This window comes from Neolamprologus multifasciatus, chromosome 16 (assembly GCF_963576455.1).
Source record: "Neolamprologus multifasciatus chromosome 16, fNeoMul1.2, whole genome shotgun sequence".
In the NCBI taxonomy this organism is placed as follows: Eukaryota; Metazoa; Chordata; class Actinopteri; order Cichliformes; family Cichlidae; genus Neolamprologus; species Neolamprologus multifasciatus.
This window is the reverse complement of record NC_140454.1, coordinates 25,835,447-25,851,934: the sequence shown is the minus strand read 5'-3', so window position 1 is coordinate 25,851,934 and position 16,488 is coordinate 25,835,447. Positions and strand designations below refer to the sequence as shown.

Genomic DNA, 16,488 nt, shown 5'->3' with positions numbered 1-16,488 from the left:
AGCAGCTGATGATGGTGCTGCTTCTCCACGTTAGTCCATCAACAGGTAGATTACTGTGCAGGAAATTTAAGAAAAATAAGAAACAATGTTTGCTGTAAGCGAGTGTATTTGGTACATGCAGGTTTCCAGGGAATTACCTGAGGCAACAAATGTTAATCTGAGTTTATTATTTACCGCTCATAGCAACCGCACACTCGTAATCCACTCACCTGAAGGTGAACTCGACTGCTTCAACCTTCACGTGACCTAGCATGGTATATCTCTACATTTCTGCTGCTCTCTGGACTGAGGCCAGCCGAAGGTAGGTATAAAGAAGGGCACTATAGGTAAAATACCATTAAAAACTTAAAAAAAAAAAGAATCATAATCACAGTGGCTGCATTAAAAGTTTTGTTGGAAAAAAAATGTTCCCAAAAAATTTAAAACATTTTTTTAACTTAGAATTCAGACTACGAGCAAACAACACCTTCAGCGACTAGCTTAACAGTAGCACATGGATGACATCATAAAGTGGGACCAGATCTATACAGACATCTCAAATCCTGCCAGAAGGTGGCGTCTGCTACTGCCTGGGCTGTGTATAACCCCTCAAAATAACCCTCCTCATCCTTTTCCTGATGTCTGACAGCATCGAGCAAGATTATTACAAACACCCCTATGGTCCTCACGTCACAACAGTATGGTCCAAACAGTTAAACACTAGAGAAAGTAGGAAAATATCCACAGTGAATATGATGACCTACGTTGTTTAATCACTGAGGGAAAAATTTCAGTGACATTAAAAGTCTGTTATTAAGCTGACCTGCTCTGTAATCTTGTAAAATGTGTGCAATGTCATCATAACACAGAAAAACAGGGTGGCAAGCTGACATAACTTGACCATACAATGACTTTATTTAAGATTTGATGCATCACTTCATTAAAAGCATTTCTCTGGCTTTCCTCTGCCTCAGCTGTAGAGGTTTTTCTGGGTTTTCCGTCCATATCACAGCATGACGAAGCATCTGTGGCTTCCTTCCTAGGCTAGGCTGACTCAGCAGAACAAATGGCCTAACTGATAACCAGATACAGATGTTGGACAGAGTCGAGCAGATCGAAGGAAGCAAACACTGTTAAAACCAGGCTGTTGAAAGCAGCACAGCGGCCGAAACTTGTTATTTACATGTAGCACAAATTACTGCTTTTACATCAATTCAACAAACATCTGGATTCTTTCCAAGTACCACAGATGCTCTCAGTGTTTCAGTACCCCTCTTCACCTTCCCAACATTAACAGTGAGTTACATTAGCGTAGAAGTTAACCTTGAAATTGAGTTAACTAATCAATCAACCTTTGTGGACACAGGCCCTCACCCACTGGTTCGTGGGTTCAGTTAAGAAAAAGTGTCAAAAAAGGAGTTCCGTGATAGAGTTCAGCGTTTTATGACTCTAAATGAGCCTCTGGTGGGGATACGTTTACACTGAAGCACATTTTATTAGCATATAGTAAAGGCAATGAGGCAGTGTTCGTTAATTTATTCAGATTTTTTTTTATGCTGGTTCCAAAAATGTTTCAGTGCATGAAGAACTCAGAAACACCCTCTGAAAATGCTGTTGGGCAATCAGACGCTGCGTTGAGATGACTCAGGACTGCAGATCTGTGCTGCTCGGGTTTTCTTTAAGGTGATGCTTTGCCTGATGAACTTTCAAACTCTGGTATGTTGTTCCACTTCCAAATACTTCAGCCCAGTCTAAGGTAATACACAGATCAAAGAGCTGACTTTCACCTTACTGAAGGGCGTCTCCTCTGACTGACTGCTGCACCGATCATGATGCAAGTCCTGAAGCAGAGGCTGAGATATTTTCTGCCACGTGCTGCACTGCAACACTAGAGTCACAACGTTACAATGGACAGCAAACTGCAGGTACAACATCACAGTCCGCACCCGCTGACCGCTTTATGAAATAACGTGTGAACGTGGAGTGTGGGAGGAGGCAGCCTTAAGGGCCTGAATGTTGTTACTCAAGCCACAGCTGACCACAGTTCAGGTTCAGAACTGTAGTCAGATAATAAGCCTTTTCCTCTGGTACCTACTTGGCTCAACTTGGTTTTGGTTTTTTCCCATTTCAATCAAGTACCACTTAGGCGCATGGAGTCGTTATAGCAACACAGCCAAACATCCTGTGACATCATTTGCATGCGACGCAAATGTCACAACAAAGGAGGACTTGAGACGATGGTATACCTGCTGCTGTGTATGGGTATTTGTCAGACTCGTGGCCACATGCTGTCTTTTGTGTAGCCAGTTTCCCCATTGCTGGGTTTCAAAAATGGCAGGCGCTTTCATGACTCATCGAGTGACGAGTGACACCAGTCGGTGGCTCAGATCACCTCAGATTGTCTGGAACAGCTGCAAAGTAGGTACTAGAAAAAGGTAACTGGTACCACATATTACAGCCTAAAGGAAAACCAAAGAAAACGAGTTGAGGCGTGCCGAGCCGACCAGAGTAGGTACTAGTGGAAAAGAGCTGCATTCAGCTGCTACCTGAGTTTGAGTTTAAGGCAGCGGTTCTCAAACTTCTTCTGTTATGGCCCACTTTTTATGAAGCCACATAAACAAATGGGAACATATTTCTTATTCATTTCTTCTTTGAATCTCTCTCAGACATGTTTTTCCTCTCCGGCTTCTACTATAAATCTGCTTCACGTGTACGTTTGAAAATATACAAAGATCATTATAAAACAGACTGTAAGTCAGACGTACGAAACCAGGTTTATTCCAGTTTTAGGAACATAAAGAACCACTTTGAATATGTCAGTGTTTCAGCTGAAACAAACTCATTGACGTTCAGCTGATCAGTGCCTGAAGGATAGATTATGAGGAACAAACATAGAGAAGGCCTCTTTTCTTACAGCTTTAACACACTCCAACTTCCTCCTAGGAAGGAGGACGACGTGGTTAAGGTGGCTGGCTCAGTGAGTGCTTTATCTGCACGGCCTCAGGTGTGACTGCGCACTCAGCACGATGCCACCTGATAATTTTTGGAAGACAAAGTAAGATGGCTGCATTACTGCAAGGCTCTCATCAACCTTTAAGTGGTTTACTTCCTTGTTTTATTTAATTTTGCTGAGCCTTCTTTCTCTCAGATGTCACCATCAGACTATTTGTTGACCTACACTGGTTTGATTAGCCAATGAACAAACTACCCAGCACACATTTAGTTTCATTTTTTAAGATTATTTTATTGTTCTCTTAACTTTTTAGCAATACAGTGTGCAAGTTTTTTTAGTCACTGGTTTTTTTTTTTTTGGTACTGAGCAGTAATGTCAGTAACTGGGTTTAAACCTCTGGGAGAATAAAGGCTCACCTAGTAGCCATGGTTGATGGCTTTATTTTTTTGAGTAGGGTTGTGGAAGAACCGGAGTGGGAACAAAAAGAGTCCTGATGTCAGAGAAGTTTAAAATAGTTAAAGAGAGCTGAGAGTGATGGAAACGAGCAGCAACCCCCGAGGTCATAAAATGAAGCTGTAGCACAAAAAGGTGCAGTTCCTCTAATGTCCTCATGAGGCTCAAGCTTCTGCTGAATCAGTTCCATAGACTTCCATGTTAAAATGTCTGAAAACAGCAAAAGTGAACATGTTTACAGTCTGATATGAAAAACTGTTTTCATTTTTTCCCCAGCTAAAGTTAGTGAGATCGATGTGTTCTCAGTACTGCAAATACTCGGGGGTGCTTTAGGTGAGGCAGCCGCCTGGATGTCGTTTACATCTAAAGCCACACTGTTTCTTTACTCAGGAGACCGACTGATCTGAATTAATCTGTTGAACTGTGTTTGCTTCTATCAGGTTAGAAAAGCTCAGAAATGCAGAGCGTGTGTGAAAACAGCTTCAGCAAACTTTGGGTCATACAAAGCACCTTTTTAAACTACTCACAGCAATTAGAGCTGCCACGATTAGTCGACTAGTCACGATTACGTCGACCATCAAAATCGTCGACGATTAATTTAATAGTCAACGAGTCAGTTGAGGCTTTGTAAGATCCTGAAAGACGCAGGAATAAGTAGTAGGATTTAAGAGTGTAATAACGGAGTGAAACAGAAGATGGCAGCAATGCGTCTATAAGGATGCCAGCTGCCATTAAACGCCAAAGAAGAAGAAGCAGTCTCCGGTATCGTAGCTGTGTCCAAATTCATGGGCCGCATCCTTCGGAGGCCGCACTTGTAGGCCAATTACGTAACAGCGACGCGACGAAGGCTGTCCAAAATTCGTAGACTGCTCCAAATACGGCCGACAAATGCATCCTCCTTTTCCCCATATTTTCAAGGATGGGTCGGGTGTATCCTTCGTGGTCCAACTAACCCAGAATTCATAGCGCGGCCCTGCCAATTCCAGTTTCCAACAATGGTGCCTGCTACGTTTTAATATTACTCTTTCTGGGTCACAAAATAAACTTTTCAGATATTTTCAGGCGAGAATGTAGCTGCGCAAACTTCAAATATCTGCTCAGTTTATTAAGACATCTCATATTTGCAAAAGAATTTCCGGACATGTCTGTTACTCACCAGCTCGATAGCTAGCCGGGGGTTCAAGCTCACTAAAGTGAGAACAGTGAACTCCTGGCGCATCGTTTTCAGACCCGACTTGGTCTTTCACCACTAAGTCACTTAGATAACTTAAAAAAATTCTTGTTTGCCTTTTTTCAGTATTTTATTTGTTCCTGAGTAAATCAGTTTGGCTGAGATTAAGTTATAGTTTTCAACTGGCTGAATAAATGTCAAACAGAAAACTGATTAAACAGAAGTGTGAGATGGTAGAATTTATTCCAATGTCTTGTTGTATTTTAGATAGCAAGGAGCAGACGGCTGAGTTTATTTATTAAACTCCACTGAGACAATCTGCAAATTTCATTAAAAGTTTAATAAACTATCATCTTGTCTTTATTTTTAGTTAGCACATACTTTTCTTCAAGCTGTAAGCTAATGATAGTTATATAAGAGCAGATGCGTGCTGGTGCAATAAGCTGTATGTTTTACGTTCAATGGATGCATGATCTGATTAGTCGACTAATCACAAAAATAATGAAATGAATGACTAGTCGACTATCAAAATAATCGTTTGTGGCAGTCCTAACAGCAATACAACTGAGCAACTTAAACACACTTGCAGGGACAAACTCTGAGGGATGAATCCTCAGGCTGCTGTGCTGCTGATAAGACTCTGTGTATGTTATAATGACAAAGGCTAACCAACCCAGGCTGAGCTGACTCAGTAGTCTCTTCTATGTCTATCTGCCAGACTGTTGTGCTCATTAACTGCCAACTAATTGTTTACTGGACAAAATTTCAAATTCAATTTACATCGGGGAGGATTCAGCAAGACAGCAGCAGGGTGAAATCAGACTGTCTTTCACAAACTGGGGGGTTGAATCACACATGGAAACGTTAGCTTATGTGAGAGAAAAAAGGGAAAAAAAATCCTCAAGCTGAGCAGATTAAAGAAGAGAGCAGATTACATCTGGGCTACAGAGGTAGCCCCCCCCCCCCCCACCCACCCCACAGGACAGAGTTTTACTGGCAGAGGGGTGGGAACCAGGAGAAAGGCAATTTACAGCTGCTGGGGACGGTACAGTGGTGCACAAAAGGAACGTCTCCAACACTGTGCGATTCGTTTAGATAAGAGGGGAGGCGGGTTTCACAGGGCTAAAAACAGGACTGCAGACATGATAACTAAACTGATGAGTAACGAACACATGAAAAGGATGCTTAGTGCTTCAGAACATTAGAAGGTCCATCCCTCCATCTACTAGCCTGACACCTGACCCCATTAGAATAAGCTTATTTATTCACAGTAGCTAATCTGTTTAACATTTAAGCATCATTAGAAAAATTCATGTCATCCATGACATTACAAAATTACCAAAACTTTTACAGGAAAAAAAGCCTCTATAATCTACTAAAGGACAGGAAGGTGGTAATTAAAACCGAGAGAAGCTGTCAGGGATCACTGATTGTTTTTAGGGGCTTGTTGAGATTAAATAGAACAAGATACAAAGCATTAAAACATGTTAAAAACACAACAGCCTTATTAAAAGCAGAGTACTTTGGGCCCGGAAGCAGGATTCATCACATCATCACTTAAAGATTGGATAGGCTCAGGATGTTGGAGAGGGGTTCAAATGGTGCTCTAAGCATTTGTTGTCATTAACTTTGTTTTCTCCCTTCTGTAGTTTGTGGAAAATATCTCATAAAAAAAAAAAAACATCATATGAAGATAAACTCTTTTTACTCAGAATTGTCCAAACAAAAACCTGAAGAGCTTTTAAGCCAAACTCCAAACAGTCTGAAGGATTTGGGTTTATTAAGCGGATACCGCACTGGGTTCAGCTTTAATACCGTTGAATGGTAACCTTAATCCTGACGGCATTAATGGTGAATATTCCTGGTTTGGTTTATTAGGGTTCATCAAGGTAAAAGGACAATTATGTGGATTCTGTACATGGATTTATTAGAATCATTTTGTTATTCACAGTTTCCCTGCTGATGTTTTTTGAGTTTAAATACCTGATTTCTTACTTTTTCAAACTGCGGTCCCTTTATTATTATTATTGTTCTTTTTTTTAATAAAAGCTGTGTTGTGTTGCCCGTCAGTGTTCTGTTCAGCGTTACCGAGGACACGGTTTAAGTCTGGGATTAACGACAGAATTAGTCCTTTATGTGATGTTTGCTGCAGTGGTGTGGCCGTAATTGGGTTAAGCCTCAAAATTTAAGACGGGTCAGCGTGACACTGTAACAGTACTTAATGGTGGTAAAGTCTGTTTACCACAGAGAAACATCAATGAAGATATGAAAAGGTTATTTCAGAAAGCTCTTATAAAGGAACACCTGCCCTTTGCTTTCACACTTAAGAAATGTAGGATTTGTTTTGTGTGCTCGCACTCTCTTCCTTCATTTTTGTCTCTTTTTTGTTTTGCAGTTTCCCCCTCTGAGCTCTCTCTGCACACATCTTGACAAACTAAACTGATATTAACATTTTACAAAGGATCCAAAGTTCTCTGCAGAGCTGAAACCGGTTCAGTCGGAAAGTTTTCCCGGTAAACACACTCAATGATCCTGGTCAGTTATCCATAAAGAGATTTAGCCACGAATCCAAAAGTGCGTTGGTGTGTGTACATGTGAAAAAGTGAGTGAGTGAACTCTTTGCTGTCATTCAAACAGAAACACAAATAACGATGTCATAGAGATGTGTTATTGATCGAGTAAATCAGAGATGGAGTTCATGCACAGGAACGTAAGTGTTCACAGTATTTGGGAGGGATCTGATTTTTGTGCATGCTTTCTCCAAGGAGAAAAACAACAGCAAGACAAATGCAAAAGAGTATTTGTTTTTAATCCAAATTATCTTGTTTTTTTCTGGAAGCCAAACGCATACCTGAAATTCTAGTTTATTTAATCACCCAGCCCAGCACTCTCACAAAGTAATTATTAAAGAACTTTCTTCATTGAACTTGTTCAAATGTTTCATTTGCCAAGTACTTTGTGACACAAGACAAAGGTATTTTAAGAGGAACACTTCCTTGATTGAAATCATTTTTGTTCCTCGGAAAACACAAAGCTCCAAATTTCTGTTTTAAATAACAATTAAATCCTTTCTTCTCACGACGCAGCAAATACAATACAAGTCATACATCAAATCATCTTCCCTGTCAGTGCTGCTTTGATCCTACCTCCACTAATCAATCACGAGGAAGTAAAATGCATTTGCTTTGACTCTGTTTAAACAACACAATAACAACCAAAGAGAAGAGAATGTGTCCTCTTGAAACCACAGATCAGGTTTTCCTGTGATCCTGTGGCTTTTACTCATGATGTCAGCTGAACACAGGCAGTGTCCCGATCACTTGGCAGCTAATGTGGAAACTATTTAGTTAGAGAAGGAGAGAGGGGTAGAAGGGGGAGAGGGTGATGGATTCATTTGCCATAAATGGAGGTTTGGTGGGGATGCCTCTGATACCAGGCAGCTGTTTCAAGAAAGAGCTTTACAGTCTTTTATAGTCGTCTTAACTAAATGTCAGCTTTCACTCACTCAGTGTGCTTTTATTCTGCGCTTATCTTTTGTTTAGACAGTAAACATGAGATAAGGGTTAGCTGTGAGGTCAAGATCAGGGGAAAACACTCCGTGTGGAGGGGCAGGATATTAGTCGGGAATATAACAGATTTCTAATCAATTCCCAGAATGTGTTGTGGAATTAAACAAGATCCGCTCCCTGATGATACTGAAGCTGATCCACAAAAGGTCATTTAGAATAAATACTTTTTAAAAAATATCTGATTAAGTTAAATTGTTATTTCTTGCAAGATTAAAAAGTAGATAAAAATATCTTTTATATGACTTCTGCAGGATTAACTGTCAGGATAAGATGCACGTTGAGGCTGAATCACATGATTCTGCAGGATACAGTCCTTTGAACAGATTTTTACATCAACTTATCTCTCAAGTTTTGCAGTTTAGTTATAATTATTCTTAATTTTCAGACCTAATTTTGATCCTGAATTCTTATTATGGCTCATCATTATTTGGAAACACCTTAATTTGAAAAGCAAAAGTGTTGAAAGAGACTCTTCAGACAAACAGGTAAATCATCAGAAGACCAAAATGCATTACTGGAACCACAAAGGAAGTGCTGAATTTTCAGCTTGCGTGATCATCAACATTATGATTAAAGGTCTAGCTGGGCCAATGCTGGTTTTCCCTGGTTTCAAGGTGCAGGAGTCTGAAATTCAGGAACTTTAAAATGCCTTAATTCCAATATACCGCACATATTTAGCAAAAAGTAACTTAAGGCTTGGGATCCCCATCGGCTCGATGCATGCTCAGAATCATCAGGATAATCGAATAATATCTTCTTTAAAAGTTTCCCGTATTTGCACAAAACACAAGATTTTAAACAGCTTTTTTGGTCCTGCAAGTTTCCCTTTTTCCATCATCTTTGCTGCAGCTGAATTCTCCCAGAGACTTATAGTTCAGTGTCTCTCTCTGTCTGTGCTAAAGTCACCAACAGCATACAGCACGAGGCGGCTCAACAAATATTCTTAGAGCAAAATGAAGCTGTTTCTAAAGCAACTCTGCTCTGTTTTTCAAACCAAACAAAAGACTCGAAAAAGTTCACAGACAGAGGACTAGTGTGTGCTCCTTATCCTAATCTCACAGGGGGACTTTCAGCCTGTACAGTATTTATCTTATCTTATCTGACAGCATATCCAGTATATTCTTGTTTCTGGATATAACAGACTGTGATGTGCAGGATGCATGAACATCAGGCCTTTCTGACTCTTTGAGTGACTTTGTGATTCATGCACTTGCAATTTCAAACAAGAACAGTCACGCTGGCAGATGACAGACACCTTCTGAAGAAAATATCCTACTTGTGCGCGTGTGTGTGTCTTTTCTTTGTGTCTGGGTGTGCCAGGTCAACAGGATCCTTCCAGCTGTGGTTTCAGCTGCTGAATCATCTCAACAGAAGCGTGGAGGCAGAGATATGACATCACAAGGAGGCCGGACTGAGGAGATTGTCCTCATGCTCCGGATAGATTCATGCTTAATGTGGTGGCTGTGTCACAGTCACCTGAAGATTCAGACTAATCCTCAAGAGTTCCCCTGTGATCAATCAGCACGTCAGTTTATTTCTTTCACATTTATCTCATCACATTTACGATGTGTTTGTTTTAGTTTCCACTGCCTTGTGTGATAAAGGAAGTGCACCTGACTCTTATAAAAACAAAAACAAAGCAAAAACAAAAATATAAACAAAAACCATGATTTTTGGAAAACTTCAGGCAGCTATCATGCTTCAAAGATATTTTTTCAGGGGACTGCAATCATTTTTGAATAGTATTCCGATGAAAACCAAATTAGTAAATTATAATTAAAAAAAGAGGCAAATTAATGTAATTTATGAATTCAAGGAGCGCCTGTCTAGGTTGTGCAGTAGGATGAATGTTCTGCACTTTTACTGTTGATGGATTTTGTGCCACAAGCAGAAACATAAAACTTTGGGGAAAACAAACCATAAACAAGGATGGGATTTGCGCTACAGCCTCCACCCACCATCCCTTTTTCATACTTCCTGCTTCAAGGAGACGAGCTGGTGTCCTGTTTGTAACCGTCCATCATGCCTCCGTTCCTCTGCCTCGCTCTCCGTTCTGCCATGCAGAGGTGGGAGTGGGACTGAAGCTGACGGCAGTGACGATTTCTGGGTTGATGAGACTCGAAGTCATCGCTACGACAGCCTGGTGTCACCTGTGATGCTGCTCAACCGTGCAGCAGACACGTTTGCAGGATCACCTCTTGTGCAGCTTTGTCTTACAGGCCGGCAGTGAGGCACCAATGACATTTTTTACGTTTTTCTCATTTTTGCCATTTCTCAAGTTTGTGTAAGTACAAAAAACAAGCAGAAAATTTACTTTTTTCCTTTTCCCCAAACTAAATTCCCTTGTGGTTTAGATGATCCACGGATACAGCCATTTATGTTGTGTCTGCACCATCACATGGCTCCCCTGCCTCCCCTGCTCTGGGGTTTCAGTCAGCTTAGCTTTAAGTGTTGGTGAAATGTGTCTAAGCTTGTGTTTTGTCAGTCTCTGAGAGCAGGATCTGCCTTAGTTCTTAGTTCTTCCTCAGCACAAAGCAAACACAGGTGGGTGTTTTGTGGTGAAGATGCTTTAGGCTTTCAGCCTTTAGTTGAAACTAAATCACAGTTTTACAAAGACACAAACGAATGCATAGAAACGAGACTGGACAGAAAAGCCATCGGCTTTTGTTTGTGTCTGAAGTGAAAACCCACCAGCTCACATCATCAAAGACGGGACAGGCGATTAGCAGAGAGGGTGTAGCTGAATGACACTTCACTTTGAAGTTAATATACAGCTTCTATTCCCCTGCAGGGGATATGATGTATCAGCAGTTAATGTGGCTGATTAACACAAGGAAACCATTTCCCTATGCTAAATGTGAGGCAGCTACCTGAGCTGTGTGCAGTTCAATTGGAAGTCAGCACCTAACTGTTATCCATAATACACTTCTCAGGCAAAGTTATGTGCCTCCTGAAGAGTTTCACAGTGTTTACTGCAGAATTAGATTCTGAATGTGGCCACAGCACATCTACTCTATATGCTTTGTGACAATAAATAACAGAGCTACGCCTCCCTCAAACAGACTCCATCTCCTCCATGTTGCTCTGCAGCTGGTAGTCCTGGTTCTCCACCTGCTGCAGTCTCTGGATAGAGTTATCCTCCAGCTAACAGAGGATTTCCAGAATAGAACTAGCACCACCATCACCAGCTGCAGCCCAACATGGAGTAAAAGTCAGTGTAAGACACTCAATCAGGGCTGTGCAATTAACCAGCTTTTAACTTCAGTTATAATTTTGGTATCTGTAATTATTAAAACAAGATAACTGAGAAAAAAAAAACATTACTGTGCTGACTTTTGGTTTTGCAAGTCTTATTTTGCCTTTCAGCACATCTTTCAATAAAAGCAACTTGAACCAAGTGCAAATAATAGTAAAATGTTAATGACAAAATGAAAACAAATCACACAATACATGTGCAGCTTGCTGAAGTACAGAGTATGCAATGAGAAACACTGAAATTGGACCCATGACAGGACAAAAAAATGTACTTTGGCAGCAGCCTCCTCATATCTGCCCCTCCATCTGAGCTACAACCAGCAAATTAAACACTCCTAACCCCAAACTGCAAACTCTTTCTCTCAGGCATGCACCAGACATCTCCCAGCACAACCATCGCAGTGCCAGATGTGGTCATTTGAAGCACACAAAAACCACCATCAGGCTCCGGTGGACCAATGAGACTGCAGAAAAAGCAATACAAGTGAAGTCCTTCCCCATCCTCGCAGAGCTGCAGTATGTAGGGCATCGAGGGCAGGCTTAGCTTTGTTCAGGCACATATCTCTGACATTTTCAGGCCTGCAGAGAGCCAAAGCAGCATATCGCAACATGAAACCCGAGCTTTGGTAAACAATGTCTTCTTACAGCCACGGCAGAGAAAAGCAATCAGTGTTTGGGCACAGAATGAGCTGCTGATGGAATCGCTTTTCAGGGTCAGATAAAACTGTGCCCTGGATTGAACTCCCAGAATAAAGTCCAGTCAATCAGAGAAGAATGCCATCCAACTACAGGGCAAGGGAAACAATAATGTTAGTCTGAGGAACAGTTTGCCTTGCAGCGCTGCAGTGATGAATACTGAAAATTCCTGCTCAAACAAACTACAAAAGCTGATTCTATGAGTTCACAATAACAAGGAAGTGCACCTCCTACACAAAAGGAATAGTTTTGATTTGAATCTGTTATTCATGGAAGGTAAACTGTTATCATTCGGCCCTACATGACTCAGCCTTTTACATAAAACCATAAAGTCGCTTCATCTCAAACATGAGCAGCTTTGATTGTGAGCTATGGCAGACATTTCCTAATAAAAACACCTTGAGCACGCTGTTAAATACAACAGGCTCTAAGAGGAGCGTTTGAGTGGGTGGAAAATGGGCTGTTAATTGTGGGAAAAAAAAGCTCTTTTGCAGAGAAACATGAGTGCTGTGATAAACGTCTGTCTGCAGGCACGTTCACAGGTCCTCACACTTTTCACTTTAATCCCACAGACTTCTTATTAAAGATGGATGTAGCTTCTGCTAAACCAAATCTTCTCTCTTTCTAATGACCAGCAGGGGGTGAAAATGAAAATAAAATTCTTATTGTATTGAAATATATAAGAAAACTTCTCATCTTCTGCACACCTGATCTCTGAGCTCAGTAAACACTTGGCTGGAGAGTTCATGGTCTCTCTTCTTGGTTTCATGACTTACTGAATAAAACATGGAGCTCATTTTTAGAATTTCTGCTCCTATTTAAAGTGAAATAAACAACAAAGATGAGAATGATTTATAGGAATTAAAAACAAATATATTACCCTATATTCTGGTTGGACTTTTAAGTGTGAAAAGGTCTTGAAACAAAAAACGAATGGGAATCAATTCATTCCATCCATCTATCCACATTCTTCACAGATTATCCATCTTGGGCTAAAAAAGAAAAAAAGAGAGACCTCTTGCACTTATATCCACACCTACAGCCAACAGAGAATCTCCCATTATCTACACATAAGTATCTTCAGACAGAAGCAGGAAACCCAGCAAGAAAATCTACAGACATGCATGAAGAACAAGCAGACAGGCTTCTTGCTAGGGCCGTAACACTAACCACTACTACACCAATAAACTACGCCACCTGTGAGGAATTATAAAGCTACTTGATCCTCTGAGGGGTGTGTGGAAGACACATCAGACACATCCTGAAACATCAGTCTAGTTTACCTTGAAGTTGCTGGAGTTGACCCAGGAGCTGGCGATGCCATCAACCATCTTGTCCAGCGCTGTCTGGTCCTGCTCCAAGTCATGGGACTTTTCCTTGTCCAGAATGTAATCAATGATCTCCTGGCCAACCTGCAGCCTTCGGCCCATGTCCTTCTGCAGGACCAGGGCCAGACAGTTTTCCATGCTAGGCTCCATCATTCTGCTGTCTGGTAAACACGCCCTCTGGCTTCCTCAGTCTGCCCGGCTGTATGATTGACTGATCGCTAGCAATCCTCCACTGCTCAGAGCAGCGGGAGTGACAGCTGGACAAAAGGAGTTCCACTTGGTGGGTATGACCTGAAAAATGAGGACAAAAGGAGGAGGCCACAGTACAGTCTGCTTGTGTTTGGTCCCTCAGGGCAGGCCTTCTTTCTGTGCCAAGTGCTAGCCTGCTAGCAAGTTAATGGCTGTGCCCCCAGGATAGATGGAGTAGGGCTTGGGGAATGGCAGCAATGTAGCATGTGTGTGTCTGCACAACAGCTGGGGGAAGTTTACTCCTCCCTCTTCTTCTCTTAGAGGAGTCGGAGCCAAACCACAGCAGCAGGCTGGAAGAGGCGCTTCTGGCAGCAGATGGAGATAGATGGAGAGTGCTAGCTTAGAGCTCCATGACCTGTCCCCAAAACTGAACGGGGCTGCCCTGCAAGAGCAAGGAAACACAGAACGAAGGAAGGTTATTTCAGGCCATTATTGATCACATATTTATTTACATATTTGTCCAACAACAAAAAAAGAAACACATCTCCCACTGCAAAAAAACAAAACACTGTAAGCACACAATGTTTAGCTTTTCCAACATATGACCAGATCATTAAGATAATGACCTCCCCCTTGTAGCTTGCTGCCTCTAACCGCCAGTGGATGGATCATATCTTGGGGCTTAGCTGGTTTCAAAGTAAAGGTTCCGGCTTCATGCAGCCAGCAGTGTTTCTCTGCCATGAATATACTCCTAGCTTGGCTTTACAGGGACATTACTTCCACTTTTTTAAAAAAATTTTGCCATCACCCTCCATTTTATGCTATGCCTCAAGAGCCGGGTGGTAACAACCAAATACTTCCCAGTGAATGCCAAACAGTATTTTTAGTTCAAATGCCCATCCTCTGTAGTGTTTTTAAACCTCCGTACAAGCGCTGGGGTAAAGAAAAAATAGAACAATAAACCTTTTTACATATTTATGAATAAATTGGTGAAAAATTCAAAATCCATCTTAGACATTCTTTTGATATCTTAATTAAAGCAATATATATCTATATCTATCTATCAATCTACTGAATTTATACACATCTTTATGTATGAGATATGGGTGAATACAAGGAAAGAAATGGATCGGACTCCAGAGAATTAAAAACAAAAAAACAAAATAACATGATAGCTGAAAATCTGCTCTCAACCACACATCTGCCCCCATCAGTAAAACACAAACACAGGAGCTACACTCCCAATCGGCTCTATCACACCACTCCTTCTCTTTATAAAACTTGAAGGAATTCCTGCATAGCCTCTATCAGGTGAAAATTTAACCTGCATGTCCTCAGGAAGAGAGATACGAGCCAGACTCGCTGGACTATGACCGTCACGGTGCCGTAAATATGTTGAGTACTTTCTGTTTATTGGACCAGCGGTAACAGAGCAGGTTGTCTGCCTGTTTCACGGCTTTTAAAGTGAAGTTAAAATAGCTAAAACAAATGACAGGATGAGACAATCAGGCTGTGTGTAAGTGTATGTATGTGTGTGCAGCTCAGCACTACCAGCTAAAATTGGCCGGTCAGTTTGAGTCCATGGTCTGTTTTTTCCACAAAGCACCGATTAAAAAAAGATACTCGAACGGCATCATTTCCAAACTCTCACCTCTGCCTGTGTGCTGCAGGCAGTTTCAGATGATCACTTGACCTGAGGGTCATCCTGGCCTGCTGTGAGCACTCAATTTGACCACACTGGGAAGTGATAAGCTGACACAAAAGCCCTTCTTTTCCTGCAGGTTAGCGACCTCACTGCCAGCGAAGGACACCGTTACTCATCGCTCTGGTCACATGGCTATACGACATTTGACCCTGCTGATTTACAACCAGTTTTCCTTCCTGCATTTGAGTACTGAAACGTGTAGGTTAGCACGGCTGTCATCTGCTCACTTTCACCCTTGTCTATTTACAACATTACGTCACACACACACACAGGTGAGCTGCAGATTTTGACAGGTGGCACTGTAACATCGCTGTGGTATTAAAACGTAAATAATGTGTTAAATCAATTTGCCAACTACTGCAGCAGACTAGTTTTAAGCAGCAGACAGCAGTGTGTTGAGTGTGCCTCAAGCATAAATGAGGGGCTGCATCGGCATCACAGTTCAGCTGAGCGATGACCAACACATTAGCCATAACCGAGGCCTGAGAGACAAAGGCAGCTGCAGACAGTCAATCTACAGGTTCAGCTAAAGAAAGTGGCTCTCAGCTTCATCTTAGCTCGAGCAGAACTAAACAGCGAATGAGTTTGAGCTTTCAGGGAAGGGCCAAAATGCACCGCTGTAAAAGAAAAAGGTACGCTTGAGTTACAACACAAGAAAAAACAAGAGCTTCAGAGTGAAAATGAAAGCAAAAGAATATTTTCCCTTAATATTTGTTTTTATAAGTGAGATTAAAATCTAACTCATCATCGTTATGTCAAGTTTTTAAATTAGAACATTTCTAGTGCTGCTCAAAACAATGGGCAGTAAGAAGAAAACGCCTAGTTTTACTTGGTGATTGTAAGACACCCAGCTCACACTTTTTGGGGGAATTTCCTCCATTGAACTATCTGTAAACAGATCAAACCTCCAGGTTACCAATGTTCGTTACTGTTCCTGGATATCACAGAGATCCCGCTTAAGGAATCAGAAGGAATCATGCTGATGAAAAAATTTGATTTTGACACTTGAAGGAGGTACAAATGTTTAATCTGAGTATCTCCTGTACTTATGAAATTATGGGGGCTCAGAAATGCTGGAAAAATAATTAAAAGCCTTTTAATTTGGATAGATTTGTCACAGTATTAAGGTAGAATTATACAAATACACCAAAGTTATTTTTTTATAAAAACTGCTGACAGTGAGGGGGTCA

The 16,488-nt window shown here is 41.3% G+C and overlaps 1 protein-coding gene across 3 annotated transcripts in view; it reads right to left on the bottom strand.

The window, feature by feature from the left end:
• clasp1a (cytoplasmic linker associated protein 1a) overlaps positions 1-13,557 on the bottom strand; it is an 89,135-nt gene extending 75,578 nt beyond the window's left edge. For all 3 annotated transcript variants that reach the window (XM_085136342.1, XM_085136344.1, XM_085136343.1), the window contains exon 1: positions 13,360-13,557. In XM_085136342.1, the coding sequence (XP_084992468.1) occupies positions 13,360-13,557 (198 nt within the window). The remainder of the gene's footprint in view (positions 1-13,359) is intronic.
• Between the last annotated feature and the right edge of the window lie 2,931 nt (positions 13,558-16,488).